General features: G+C 40.8%; 1 protein-coding gene across 6 annotated transcripts in view; it reads right to left on the bottom strand.

Moving 5' to 3' along the window:
• The window catches only part of ZNF335 (zinc finger protein 335), a 1,318,033-nt gene that overhangs the window by 1,023,112 nt on the left and 280,809 nt on the right, over positions 1 to 14,112 (bottom strand). For all 6 annotated transcript variants that reach the window (XM_044090241.1, XM_044090238.1, XM_044090239.1 and 3 more), the window contains one exon: positions 9,227 to 9,856. In XM_044090241.1, coding sequence (XP_043946176.1) covers positions 9,227 to 9,856 — 630 coding nt within the window. The remainder of the gene's footprint in view (positions 1 to 9,226; positions 9,857 to 14,112) is intronic.

A 14,112-nucleotide genomic window follows, 5' to 3' on the forward strand; every position in this document is an offset into this window, starting at 1 on the left:
AGTTGAAAGGCAGTTACGGACAATGGTGGGAAGGTCCAGGGGAGCCAACTGGAAGAAAATATGGGAGATGGAAAAACAACAACAATCCCAAAGCCTAGATGTTAATTCCTGAAAGGCTGGTGAGGGTTTACCAGTTCAGCAGCCAGTGGAACCTCATTTTAGTTAATTTTAAACAGACAAAAAAATGGCAATGCACCATGAGCTACTACTATAGAAATACATTTAAGAAACAGTTTTCAACTGAACTTTTTCCAGTCTGAATTGTCCTTATCAATACTAGTATCATATGCAATATGAGAGGCTGTGCTCACTTTTATGGGGCTCATATCTTTTATATTTTTAATATATATATATATATATATATATATATATATATATATATATATATATAAAATACATATATCTTAATTATATATATATATATAGTGTGTGTGTGCGCGCGTGTATAGAGCTAAATTTAATTTAAATAAATACAATTTTTATTCCATGGGCACAAAAAAAGACTACAAAAGTTTTTGAGGTTTCAAACTGTACTTCCATTTTCCTTCTACTTGCGCATATCCATGAGCTGTGTAAAAATGAGCACTATGACTTGTTTCCACTGTAAGCTATTTCTCTGGAAAACATGTATTTTTCAAAAAATGGGAGTCACAGTGTGACTGTAAGGGGCTACTTCCCCTCCATATAAAAAGGTCTGCCTTCATCAGTAAGAATGGGCACTGGCACATTAATCAAGTATACAAGCTCTTATGAGCAGGCACTGTAATGCTTTTTTGCCAGACGAGAAGATTAGTCTTTTGTAATGTATTTCAGGTGATTTAAGCCCCATTAATGTGGGCACAGCCTCTCATATTACATGTGATACAAACATTGAAAAGGACATCAAACTGGAAAAAGTTGTGTAATAAAGCTTTCATAATTTGCCTCAAGGAATATGAGCTCCACAAAAGCAGATACAGCCTCTCATATTACAGATGATAGGAAACAGGCTGGTGATATTCTCATACAACTAGCCATCTTCTATGACCAAACTGTGAAAGTGTTTTCGTTCTACAGTGCTAGCTCATTATGTACTGCCATTTTTTGTTAAAAATAAAAATAAAACCTTTTAACTAAGAATGAGGATGAGGTTCCACAGGCTGCTAAGCTGGTAAACCCTCACAGATCTCTGAGGAAAGTTGACATAACAGACTAACCTCTAAGCTTTGGGATTGGCTCGTTTTTCCATTTCCCAGATTTTCCTGCAGTTAGCTCCTCTAGACCTTTCCACCATTGTCCGTGACTGCCTATAAACAACTGATCTGTTAAATGTAGTGTATTGCAAGTACACTCATCCATCTACCTACTTAACTGAATAAACTACCTGAAACTGCAACAAGGAGTTTTTATTCCTCAAACAGGGAGGGCATCAGAGAGAAAGACAGAGAGAGAGAGAGAGAGTGTCAGTCTTCTAGATCCGCTAGCTAAAATGAATTTATCTGATTACTCCTCTGTATTCTGTTTCTTGTTAGTCCCGTTAACCTCAGGGTCACAGGTAGGACACCACACCTGACTCGAGTTTTCTGAATTATCTCTGTATCCTTATCAGAAAGAGTAGGATTGGAACGGACTAGCATCTTAGCAGCAGTGGGATTACCTAGAGCTATAGCTGCTGGTTCAGGTTTGGGAATAGTGTATACAAATGTAAAATGCTGAGGAACTTAATACATTCTTTCTTTCTGTGGCTAGATGAAGAACAGAGTGTGGGACTGGTATGATCAAGCCAAACATGGTGCTTGTTTCCCCGGGGAAGAAAAGCAGCAAATGCTGGTAAACATTACCATTCAACAAAAAGTTACTTTACAGAAAAAACACAGTAAAAAGCACTTTAAAAACAAACTATGCCAGCCCTACAAATTTCTCCTCATTAAAATAATTTTTTCAGTTATTTTACATCACATTTAAAATGACAGGAAAAACATGCACTCATAGGTTCATAGGTAGGTACTAGGCTATTGGCCCTAGGGCAAATATAAGCCTAGCCAAATGGTACCCTGGCTTTTGCCACCCAAGAAAATTATTTTCCTGTGCCCCTGTCGAGCAGAGCCACAGATGTGATCCCCGGGGTGAATTTCCTATCTCCCATCCAATCATCAAGATTTTTCTTGAAGAGTGCTAATGAGGAGCTTTGTTTGATATAAATAGGTAGTTTGTACCAGAGTATGAGAAGTCTCTGAGACAGGAATCTATCCCTCCAGCATGTTCTGTTTATTGTGGTGACAAGGTTTAGGTCTCTAGAGCGTGTAGCTCGGAAGGATTGGGATTTCTTTATGTGGAGCATGTCCAACAGCTCTGGGTTTGACATAGCTTTGTATGTTAGGCAGAGATCGCCTCTGAGTAGGCGATATGCGACAGAGTAAAGCTGGAGTTTTTTGAGACGGTCTGCGTAAGGCATCTGTTTGAGGCCGGTAATCCTCTTTGTGAGGTATTTCTGTGGCCTTTCCAGTTGTTGTAGATGTCTTGTGAGGTACATACCAAAAGGGGCGTTGTACTCTATAATGGGTCTAATGAGTGATGAGTAGAGGAGAACAATGACCTCTTTTTTCCTGGATGAGAAACCTTTTGTGATGAGGTGTGCCACATAGAAGGATTTCCTGACTACTGTGGCAATGTGATTATCAAAGGAGAGACTCCATTTAAAAGTACATTATAGTGTTGTGGCAATCCTTTAAAACACAGCACTCCTAGCTTTAAAATAACTTTCCTGAAGAAGAAAGTTATAAAACAGCAAGGCAAGAAAGAAAACAGAATCCTGCCCCCAAAAGGAACTTATCTGCCCAGCAAAGGAACAGCACAAGCAAGTCATCGATTCTCGAATGCCTCAGAGGAGCAAACCCTTCAATGGCAGTAAAGCTCTGAAGGTTTCTGTTTGGGCATGTGCAAGGTGTCCTGAAGCTTTGGATGCTGGCTGTCTCTTACATCCTTGGTAGGATATAACCCACACAGCTAAACCCACTGCAGTAGTGATTAATACGATGAACATCTAAGATAACTGTTACAACTGTTTTCCTTTCTAAGGCAAAATCTTTAAGGGGAGTGCATAAGTGAGCTCAAAGGAAGATTGTATTTATCCTCCAAAAGAAAATTAAAGTCTCTGGACTGTCACCTGTACTACAAATGGACAGATGTAGCTTCTGAATGCTTTATTCCATTCAAGAGTGAGGTGAGCTCAAAGGACGGCTTTATTTATCCTCCACAAGAAAATTAAATTCTCTGTTAGGCAGAATATGTTTCTAAGGCAGAGTTCACATGGAAGCATACTCCTCAAAAAAGGGAGTAGGTTTTTTAGCCAAGCACAATCTGACTGAATTTTGATTTTTGGAAAACTTGCCAAAAATTTCAGCCAGACATATTATAAGGTGAGGGCTGCTGCACAGAGACTGGAGTTTATTAGATATAGTAAGGCTATAGGAGGCACAGCCCTGTGCTGCTGGTGCTGGCCCTGTGGCCACACAAAAAAAAAAGTATTTTCCAAAAGTTTCCAGACTAGAGTTTCAACAAATCTTTAGTTATTTTGCTCACAGAGGAGAATTTTTTTGGTGATCAGTCTGGACCCTCAAAGAACACTCTTACCACAGGCCTGGAGGCTAATGTAAGTTTTCCCTAGCAGTCATGAAGAAAAGACAGCAAAGTGAGCTGTAACACAGGAAAAGGACAAGCCTTTGATTGGGAACTACAGAAAGTAGACTGATATAGGAAACACAGAGCAGCACTAATCCATGTTACTTTCAAGATAATTTCCATTTAGTCCAGAGTCAAGCAACCTGATCAAAAAGAGCCATTGCTTTTATCAATAAATGTTCTGAGTGAGAGTTAAAGGGTGAAGTCCCTAAGTTAAGAATGGGAAAGAGATATATACTAATACTGATGGATTTACTGCACATCAGCAAGCCAAATGGCATTAGAAATACTCTGTCTAGGGATCTAAACTTCTTCTTAAATATTAAGAGAATGGTTTGCAGGTACAGGTATATCTTTCAGGGGACACCACTACGCTGGAATTGACAACTCATTCACATAAAGCAGAGTTCATCCCTGTCCATATTCAAGTGCAACTTGGATCTGTGGATGGGAAATATAAAATTTACCCCAGGACTGCCTGCTTTACTACTAATGGACAGATGCAGCCTCCTAAATGCTTTAGTTCCTGCATGGGCCCCTCAAATTATCTATGGTATGATCCCAGTTATTCTTATTAGCAGTAATATATAATTACTGATCATGGGATAGGGTAAGGCCAACTTCTAACCAAATGGGATTGGTTAATTTGAGCATGGAGAGAGAAATTGGCTAGGCTTAAAATGGCCTACAATGACAACTAGCCTGTGACTTACCTATGAACCTATAATATTTAATAATTTAAAAAACAATCCACCAATTTATATATAAATATTTTATCAGTGCTGTTCCTATGCCTCTTTCAAAACAAGGTTAAACTATTTCTGGCTCCTGAAGTCTGCTGCTGTTCAATTTTTTAGAACTTCTACTTGCAATTTAAACAGTAAGTTCTCTATTCTCTCTCAAAGCTCAGCACTTGCTCCTAAAAATTTTTATATAGGTAAAGTACTTATATATATACTAAACAAAGCCTAGACATGAGAGATGTAACTATATAGCCAAACTGGAGAGGCTGAGCTCTCTCTCAACCTGGCAAGACAGACAGGGAGGAGAAGGAACCACAACCACACAAACCCCAGTTTCACATACTATCACAACTAAAAAAAAAAACAAACACATAAACACACAAAGACATACTGGAGGCACTGATCAAAAAAAAACTACAACTACAGAGGCTCAGAAAGCAAAAGCAACTGCCACCTCAAGATCAAAGACATAGACATACAACATACAAGTCAAACATCAGGTGCTAAACAGTCACAGCCCCAAAACTACACACAATGCCACACACTTGTTATAGGTGACCCTTAGTCAGACACACTGACCACTCCCAGACTGAACAAGGAAAAAAGACTAAGGCAAGTTGCCTGGAAAGTGCTAGTGCTAGAATCTGCGACAAGCAGCATCTGCACTCACACACAAGCAATGGACTCACTCCACACCAAGTACAGCATGATTCGAAGATGTACCTATGTATTGTGAACTGACTGATGAGAGACCTCCTGGAGACATCCAGAGAGACATAGAGGAGCCCTGTACCCCAGGCCGGCCAGACCTATACCCCCCCACCCCCACCATACACCCAACAATGATCCAATGATTGGCTTACAAATAATTACTAATTACTGGTGTCATTAATTATGTCTGTCTTTCTTGCTGTTCCATTGTTCTGAGTTGACAGCTGGTCTGCCTGGGGTTCATGAGCACAAGTGGGCTTCAGCTTGGGAGGGAGGGCTTGGGGCTCTGCCACCCACCCTGGATATTGGCCAGCAAGGGCCTTTACACTATAAACCCTTAAAAAAGAAAGCAAAAAATGAAAAAAATAAACCTAAACCTAGAAACAAAACAGAAAAAACTAAGGGTAGCCACTCCTCAGTAACTCTGTCCCCCATGGAAAGATGCACGCCTCGATCTGTCGACTGTATGGTGGTCAAGGCTCCTGTGACTGTCCCTGCGCACTGTATGGTTATACCTCCGACAGCACTTCCCCCCCAAAAATACTTATAACATAACCACAAAAGGAGGGGAGCATAAATATAAAATACAAAGGAGGGGGATCCCAGGTTATGAATGTCTCAAACACCATCATATTGGGTGACTTCAACTACCCAAACATAGAGACTGGGGAACATTACCTCAAGCCAACACCCCTAGCCCAAAGGGTTCCTGGAGTTCATAAAATCAAAATGCTACAACTAACTAGTCACCATCCCCACAAGTGTGAAAATATACTAGACCTGATCATCACAAACATGGGGGGAAAATGCCAGAGTCTAGCCTCCCAAACATCTCAGATGCCCAGGTGAGAGCTGCTCTCTCTCTAAAAAAAAAAAGCACCAATTGGACCGACGGTGTGTCCCCGGCCCGGCTGTACAACTCAATGAGGAACTAAACCATTTTTCAAACAGTCACTAAGGCCATTGATGAGGGTAAGGCAGTTCACACAGCCTACTGCTGACCTAGCAAAGCTGACACACACAATACCCGGGCATCATCATAAAGCTCACCAGCTAGATGTAAACCCATATGTCACAAGAGATGTTGCAAACTGGCTCAAGACAGAACCCACAGAACCCAGAGTTGCTGGCCATGTCGAGCAAGAGACTTAAACATCAACCACGGATATAAATAGACGCGTGGAGAGGGGACAGATTCACAGAGAGACCCCTCCTATGGAACAGAAACAGAATCCCAGTGAGGCAGAGGCCCCCTCACTGACTCTTGTTCAAGAAAGAAATCTTTGCGAGTGGATGGAGATCGAGGGCCCCCGAATCATCTCTCTGTGTGTCATGGACAGAGGCCTATGAACCTATCCATGCTGTTAAACTGACAAAAAGCCTCTAACTATACTGGATAAAAAAAGTTGGCAACCTGGAATCAAAGTCATGCTCTCCATGCTAAGAGACTTAACAGTCTTGATTGCTGGTATAAAGCCCTTTACCCCATGTTAAACAATAAAGTCTACTCTGTTGAATGGGAGAATGTACTGCAGTATCACCTGCAGAAGAGAAAATCAGAAAGAAGTTATAAGAATCATCTGGATGTTTTATCTTTTCCTTTATGAAGTCTTCTGAACCAAAGGAATGGAAGGAAATGCATAAAGGATGCTCATTTTCCACAGTCTCATCCAAACAATGTGACACCTGGCAGAGTAACTAGGACTCTGAACATTCTTCTTAATGTAAAAAGCTTCTGAAATGGAATATTTAATTGCTCCTGAGGTGTTGCAACATCTGTAGACTCTCTGGCTACTCATGATCCACCTATATGCTTGACCTAAGCTATCACAAACATAATGGTTTTTCTGAGAAAGTGCAACTGCTAGCAACTGACACTCTAGGGACAAGGCAAGATCCCATATGTCTATGACAGTCTGCAAACAAAAGTGTGATTTGTGCCTCCTTGCTTGTATGCATATTGCATGACTAAGATGTTGTCAGTGACAACCTGTGAGACTCCTGAAAGACTGACCTTGAATATTTTCATCATTTTTTATTTAATTTATCCATCTGTTTAACTGAGTGGGTAGGTAGGCTGGGCCGGGGCCCATTTTAAGCTCTGGACCAAGCCAAAAATGAATAACTCCTTCAGATCGATAAGTAGGTCCACTGACACAGAGGACCCTTTTGGGTGAGCCGTCCAGGATTCCAGACAGTCTGGGATTTCAGACATCAAGGTTTCTGCTGCAGAATGGCTCTGAAATGGTACACTGAAACTTTGAGATAAGGTCCATCTTCCTGGTGGCAAACTCATTGTAGCCAACATAACAAGTAATCCACTGAATCTCCAGTAACTCATTTAACTCAAAAAAAAAAAAAAAATCAGCTCTTTCTGGAAAGCAATTTCTCAAATGCTGGATATTTCACTGAGCTTTTGTAAACCTTGCAAGACCCCTTTAAAAAAAAAAAAATTGATACCTGCACTCCCACACCTCATTATACTTATACCAGCTCTGGCACTGGACATTTCCTTAGAAAGGGACAAAATTCCAACTCTGTGTATAGGCCTACTTTCCTCCATCCGTGATCATACATTTACATTTTACTAGTTATAATAAAGGTCAGGCTTATCTGCAGGGGCTCTTTACAGCCTGTTAGCTTCTTAAAGTGCAGCACCTAAATGTCTAGGTTTTGATTGTTTGCCTTTATTATATAAACATCTGAAAATGTTTAGGGCTGGACCATTTAGTTTGAAAATGTATTGTTTCTCAATACATTTTTTGGGGGGATCCCCTGAGGATCATGCAAAGAATTACTACATGTAACTGATAGTTTCCCCAAAAGTAATATGTTGTGGAGGAGAGCCAGAAGACCAGTATGTTAATGATCAGAATCCTATTCTGGTTTATTTGAGACATAAAAAAATAATAAGGTGATCAGCTAGCCTTCAGTCCTCTTTTAAAAGTTATAAAACAGGTTATGTCCTCCCTGTGCTTGCGCGGGTTTCCTCTGGGTACTCCCGTTTCCTCCTACATTCCAAAGACATGCAGTAGGTGGACTGGACACTCTAAATTGGCCATAAGTGTGAGTGTGCATTCAAATGTGTGGTATGGAAATGGAACAACATCCGTGGCAGGGATAGCCACTCGGTGGTGTGAACCTTGGCTCTAGATGACTGTCACTCAAAGTGACACCCCAACCCCATGTCTAAAACTGGAAAAAGGGGCTGTGGATGGATGGATAGCACATTACATCAGTCTATACCTTATAAAAAAGATTAATTATATATATAGTTGTTCTTTCACTTAATACCCTTTCAGCATACAAAGGAGTGCAGCATTAGGATCTGCCCAACCTTATTTGGTCATGATTTAAAATGGTTTCTTTGATTAATAATGCAGTTGTTACATTTGCAAAATATACTGGGTAGGTTTTGTAGGATTCCTGTACAATTAATATATACAGATTCCTGTTGCAGAAATAATTCTGATACCAAGTCATAGTGTGTGATAAAGGAGTACACAGAAGTGCAGTTTGGATATTTAATATTACTCATCCACTGTAGGGATTCATGGTCACTAATGTTTATGGTACCACAAGATAGACCATTACCGCTGATTAGCAATAAGATCTCTGTTGCAAACGTATGTCTGAAATGCAAGTGAGGGATTCCCATTAAAAAATTCCTGTGGTATAATTTCCAAACACCATTATAAAACAATATAGAAAAGTTTCATGCAGTTATCAGATTGATATCCAACATTGGTAGGATATCCAAGAACAAACGTTTATATCAAATCATCCTTCAGATGACTTAATTTTATTCAGCATTCAGCAAATTGAGAACATTAAACATGAAATAATTACTGAATGAGTGGCATTATTACGCAGGGACCTTCTTCTGGTGACAGAAATTATGAACCATAGAGTGACAGCTGTTTTCCACAGCTTCCTGATGAAAAATGGGCAAGCTGGTGTGAGATTCATGGTCATAAGACCTAGCAATATTACAAGGCACACTAATGTTGAATTCAGCTGTTTCACTGTAATCAGAGGAATGACAACACCAAAGTGGCAACTTTTTTAGGAGCATGTACAGTGTTTGCCAGCAGTCATATGGCAGTGCTTACCAATACGAAAGTGTCTGTCTCTCATGTGATTAATAAGGGTATCCTTGGAGACACTCTTATACCGACACATCTTACATTTGAACTGATGCACTACAACTACTTCCATCATTCCTTCCAGGCTTGCTAGGTCAGGCTGATTAACTTCGCCTGGTTGATCTGGCTGATCTGGCTCATCCAGAACATTCTCCTCTTTCTTTGGTCTGCTGCTGTACTCCTGATGTGCAGGCTGATCTGGCTGGTCAGGAATCTCCACTTGTTCTGTTGGAATATGATGTACAGACTCTACGGGCTGATCTGGCTGGTCAGGGAGGTCTCTTGGTTCTGACAGAATAGAATGTTCAGATTCAGAAGGTTGATCTGGCTGGTCAGGGCCTTCCCCTGCTCCCTCCTCTGGATGACAGGCAGTGTAACTGCTTGTTTCATGTTGATCAGGCTGATCTGAAAGGTCCTGCTGTCTTAACTGTTCAGGGATCTGGGCCTGATACAGATGCCTGTAAAGCCGAAGTGGATATTGATGCTGCTGGAGATCTGACTGATCCAGAGATGTGGATGTTGGCCCTTCAGCAAGGCTTTCAATTGCAAGACGACTGGAAAGGGCAGAAGTGGATATCTGGGAAACCAAGGAGTTATCTGAAACAAATTAACAAAACACAATTTTAACGTGAATGGAACTAGGATTGAGCTTACATTATCTGTAATACATTACTCAAATGTGTATATGAAACCCTTGCAAGGACTAATGCTACTGCTTAAACTATTTGTAACTTGTCCTTTAGTGGTCAGTTCATTCTGTTTTATTATACCATAAAAATAAATTGCTGAAGTAATAGCAATAAAAGACATGTTGTCTCAACTATATGCTTCACTGGAGTTTTTCTTCTACAAACACATGTTTTCCAGAGTATGACTGCAGCCGGGTTGTCAAGTAGCTGTCCAAAGTTGGCTGCAGTACCTGAAGCTAAAACTGCCAGGTCCAATGCTTGACACTGTTTTAAATTGCAAAGATGAAACTAATTAGTGATACAGGCATCTGACTGACCAGGCTGTGGAGGATACACCTGTGAAGAAAACTCCAGTTTGCTTATCCGGGGGGGGGGTCTGCTAGGTCCACAGTATTGGCTGGGTGTATTACAGTGGTCATGTAAAACACACATACACTATACATTTATATATATATATATATATATATATATATATATATATATATATATATACACACACACACACACACACACACACACACATATACATACATATATATATATATATATATATATATATATATATATATATATATATATATACACACACCTATGCCGTTGGCAAAATAGCCATTATAAAAGTCAGCAAGCAGCCTAGCAGCACCCTGATAGAGTGGCTAGATGACCCGCTCTCTATCACCAGACTGTCACTGCGTGGGATGGATGGATGAATAGGCTTCGTACTCAGGAATAAAAAGGCCATAGCACTTTTGCTGAGCCCTGGGATGCCTAGCTCCTGCTCCTACCGAATGAATAAATGGGCATACTGGGTTCAAGCAATGGAGCCACTGGGAAGGGTCCCACAGAGGGATGCAGATAAAACTAATACAAAGATAACACTGGAATGGTAAGTTCACAAGTTAAGAATGGGAAGTGCAGGTTTAGTTCTCAGACTATCAGACTAAAATGACAGCATAATGGATTTCTAAATGACAAAACAAAGAGTTTAAAAGGGTACATTACTATGTAATGCTTAAACAGGCCTCGTTGAAGCTACCTCTTAATTCATAGAATGATGGAATGTACAAGACAATTCAGCCATGTGGTTATTTGCATCTTACCAGTACCCATCCTTTGACCTTACCTTCTTTTTCAATGAGCAATGGGGCAGTCATTCTATGGGTGAATTTATGAATACCCATCCAATTGTCTATTTCCTTCTTAAAGGATATAGTGTGTCACACTGCCTGATCTAGAGAGGAAATTTGTTCCAGAGAAAGGGTAGTCGAGTGACAAATCTGTCTCTCCACTGTGATCTTTTTACTTGAAGAAGCAAGTTCAGATATCTGGTTCTAGTTTTTACAGGACTGTTTAATCTGTGGAGAAATAAGAGATCTTGGAGTGCCTGATCCTTAATGACCTGGAAGGCAAGGCACAGACTGCCCCCAAGATGCCTGTAGGACACTGAATACAGGGACAACACCTGCAGTCTCAACAGATAAGGTCCTTTAATTCCATGATCTTTTTTGTCAGGAACCTTTAAGGTCTCTAACTGCTTCATATGTTTAGTAAGACATAACCCAAAGGGGGCATTGTACTCTATGAAGAGCCTGATCAGTGTAGAATACAGAGGGGTCAGGGCTTCTGTGGCCCAAAGGGAAACAGCCTTTCTTATTAAATGTTGCAATATGATGGTCAAAGAAGATGGAGTTATCTACCAGTGTTCCAATCCCTTGTTTTGGAGTGGGGAGTATACTGTAAGATGAATACAGGGTTTACTTGCTAAATTCAACAATATTGCATTTTTAGCATTAAGTTTTAGGCCATTGACACTGCACCTGCTATTAATGTGCGTAACTTCACTTTGTAGCCTCTGAATATTAGACGGGGACTCAAGTGCAACAGCCACTTTGTAATTACTGATAAACTTGGTTAACCACGGCTCCTGAATTTTGACTTGGAGATCAGAGAAGTATATGCCAAACAGCTAGGGTCCTAGCACAGAACTCTGTGGTAACCCACTAGTTCGTTCCATGCTCTCTGAGGCTTTGCCTGCCACACATACAGTATGGGGTCTGTCTTTCAGCCAATTGGCCATCAACCGAACTACATAGTTAATAATGCACCAAACGTGGGCTCAGGTCTTTTAACAGCCTTGGTAGCGAATTACACACAGTCAGAGCTCAGTCAGCAAATGAGTTCACACCTGAATATTCCATTTAGCCTGGGTTTACCATTAGCCTCGGTCTGTGGCACAGAGAGTGAGGGAGATGACTCGTAGGATACCAATAGCTTCTTTATGCAGGAAGAACCCAATACATATAGGGGTTTGACACTGGTAAACAAGCACCGTATATTCTGGTCAAAGCACTGCAGGCAACCAGTGCAGATGACACAGCACATGTCTTACACAGGAATACTTTCTGGAACCACTTAAAACATGTACTGTGGCATTCTGCATGGATGCCCTGGATCACAAGTATCACATCCAAGGTAGACAGTATTACAGTAATCTAGATCACTGACTTAAAACATGCACGTTTCCAAAGTCCTCAAGTGGAAAAGATGCTTAAAATACAAGCAATGCTCCTCAAATGACAAAAAATTAAAAAAAAATAAATAAATTTAACCTGGTCCCTAAGTGACAGATTCCTTAGGAACTTCACTCATCGAGGGAAAATTGTGGAAGAATTAATTCCATGCACTACTCCATGCGAGAAATATGGTAGATAATGAGTGTCTGTAGAGAGGCTATGCAAGTGTCCCAGTAATATTCCTTGATCCACATTCTCAAAAGCCATCTTTTGTTTGAGAACTAGAAGTGAATAACAAAGCTGAGCTCTCACCAGCATAAAAAGTCACTTAACATGCCTACTACAGTGGCCCAGGCACTATGTCACTTACTGAAGATGGCTTGATACAGGTTTAAGAGAATAAGAAATTTAAGATTCAAGAATAAAGACTCCTGTTCTTAGTAAAGACCTGACAATCTTCAGAATAAATGGGACCAAAGAATTCAGACAGGCCTGAACCAATCCACACGCATGCACATACACACACTTCCAGTCCACAATTTAACAGGTGTATATCTTAAAATCAAACTTGCACTCAAAGTCCGTCTATACAGACTCAAAACAATTAAAACTTACAAGCAAATGCAGAGGTTCACTTACAAGCAGTACAGACATTCCTTAGTGGAGCTTTTTTTCCAGTAAGCTCAATCCTCTCTGTAAAAAAAACAACATGCCACATGCAGAAGACTGTGGTGACTGGCCTGTTTCCCAGAGTCTTTGCATCATCCTTAGCCAACAGACGTCTAAGGACCTATGTCCAGACTTTAGGGTATAAGACAGGAGTCTGTCAGCATCATCTTCAGGTCTTTCCATGTTTCTATGCTGCGGATGTCAGTCTGATGTCTGAGGACAGCATGAACCTTCCAGTTGTCTACATTTTGAAACAGAGGGGCTGTGGACTAGAAGTACAGGAAGGGCATTATGCGGGGGATAATGACAGGATTAGGGTATCCACCCCAATCCCCAGCCATGGGATGCCAAGCAGACAGAAGGGAAGGGAAAGAGGGTGGGGAGTTGGTACTGCAATCTACTCAAATATTTACAATTATGGTAAGTCTCACACAACTGTACTATGTTCTTCTTAGTCAGTATTGCAGTACTGATTCTTGGGGAGGGCTCCCAAAGCTACAGATTACAAGGTTGGCTGATTGAGGGCCCCTAGGACACAAGGTACTGTAGAACAGCAGCGGCAAAACCTGCCCTAGCACTGGATCACTGTCTAAATGGTAGTGTTTGGTAAAGGTGTGGACAGAAGACCAGGTGGTAGCCTCCAAGATGACCAGAGTAGGGAAGCCTTTTAGGAAGGCAGTGGTGGCCACCCTGTGTCTCATTAACTGCGTCCTGTCAGATGCTGGTAGTTGCATTCCATGATGAATATAGCAAAAGGTAATACAATCACCTATCCATTTTGAAATTATCTGTTTGGAGACAGGCTTGCCTTCTTTTCCTACTGCAAAGGCTACTTAAAGTTGTTCTGCTCTATTTGGAGACTGTGTCCTGCAAAGGTAATACCTGATCTGTTGGTGCACGTCCAGAGAATGCAGGATTTGTTCAGCTTTATTTTGCGGTTTAAGGTAGAACACTGGCAGGCATACAGCTAGACTGGGCCTGA

The sequence above is a fragment of the Protopterus annectens genome, chromosome 12.part0 (assembly GCF_019279795.1).
Source record: "Protopterus annectens isolate FY-2018-M chromosome 12.part0, PAN1.0, whole genome shotgun sequence".
In the NCBI taxonomy this organism is placed as follows: Eukaryota; Metazoa; Chordata; order Ceratodontiformes; family Protopteridae; genus Protopterus; species Protopterus annectens.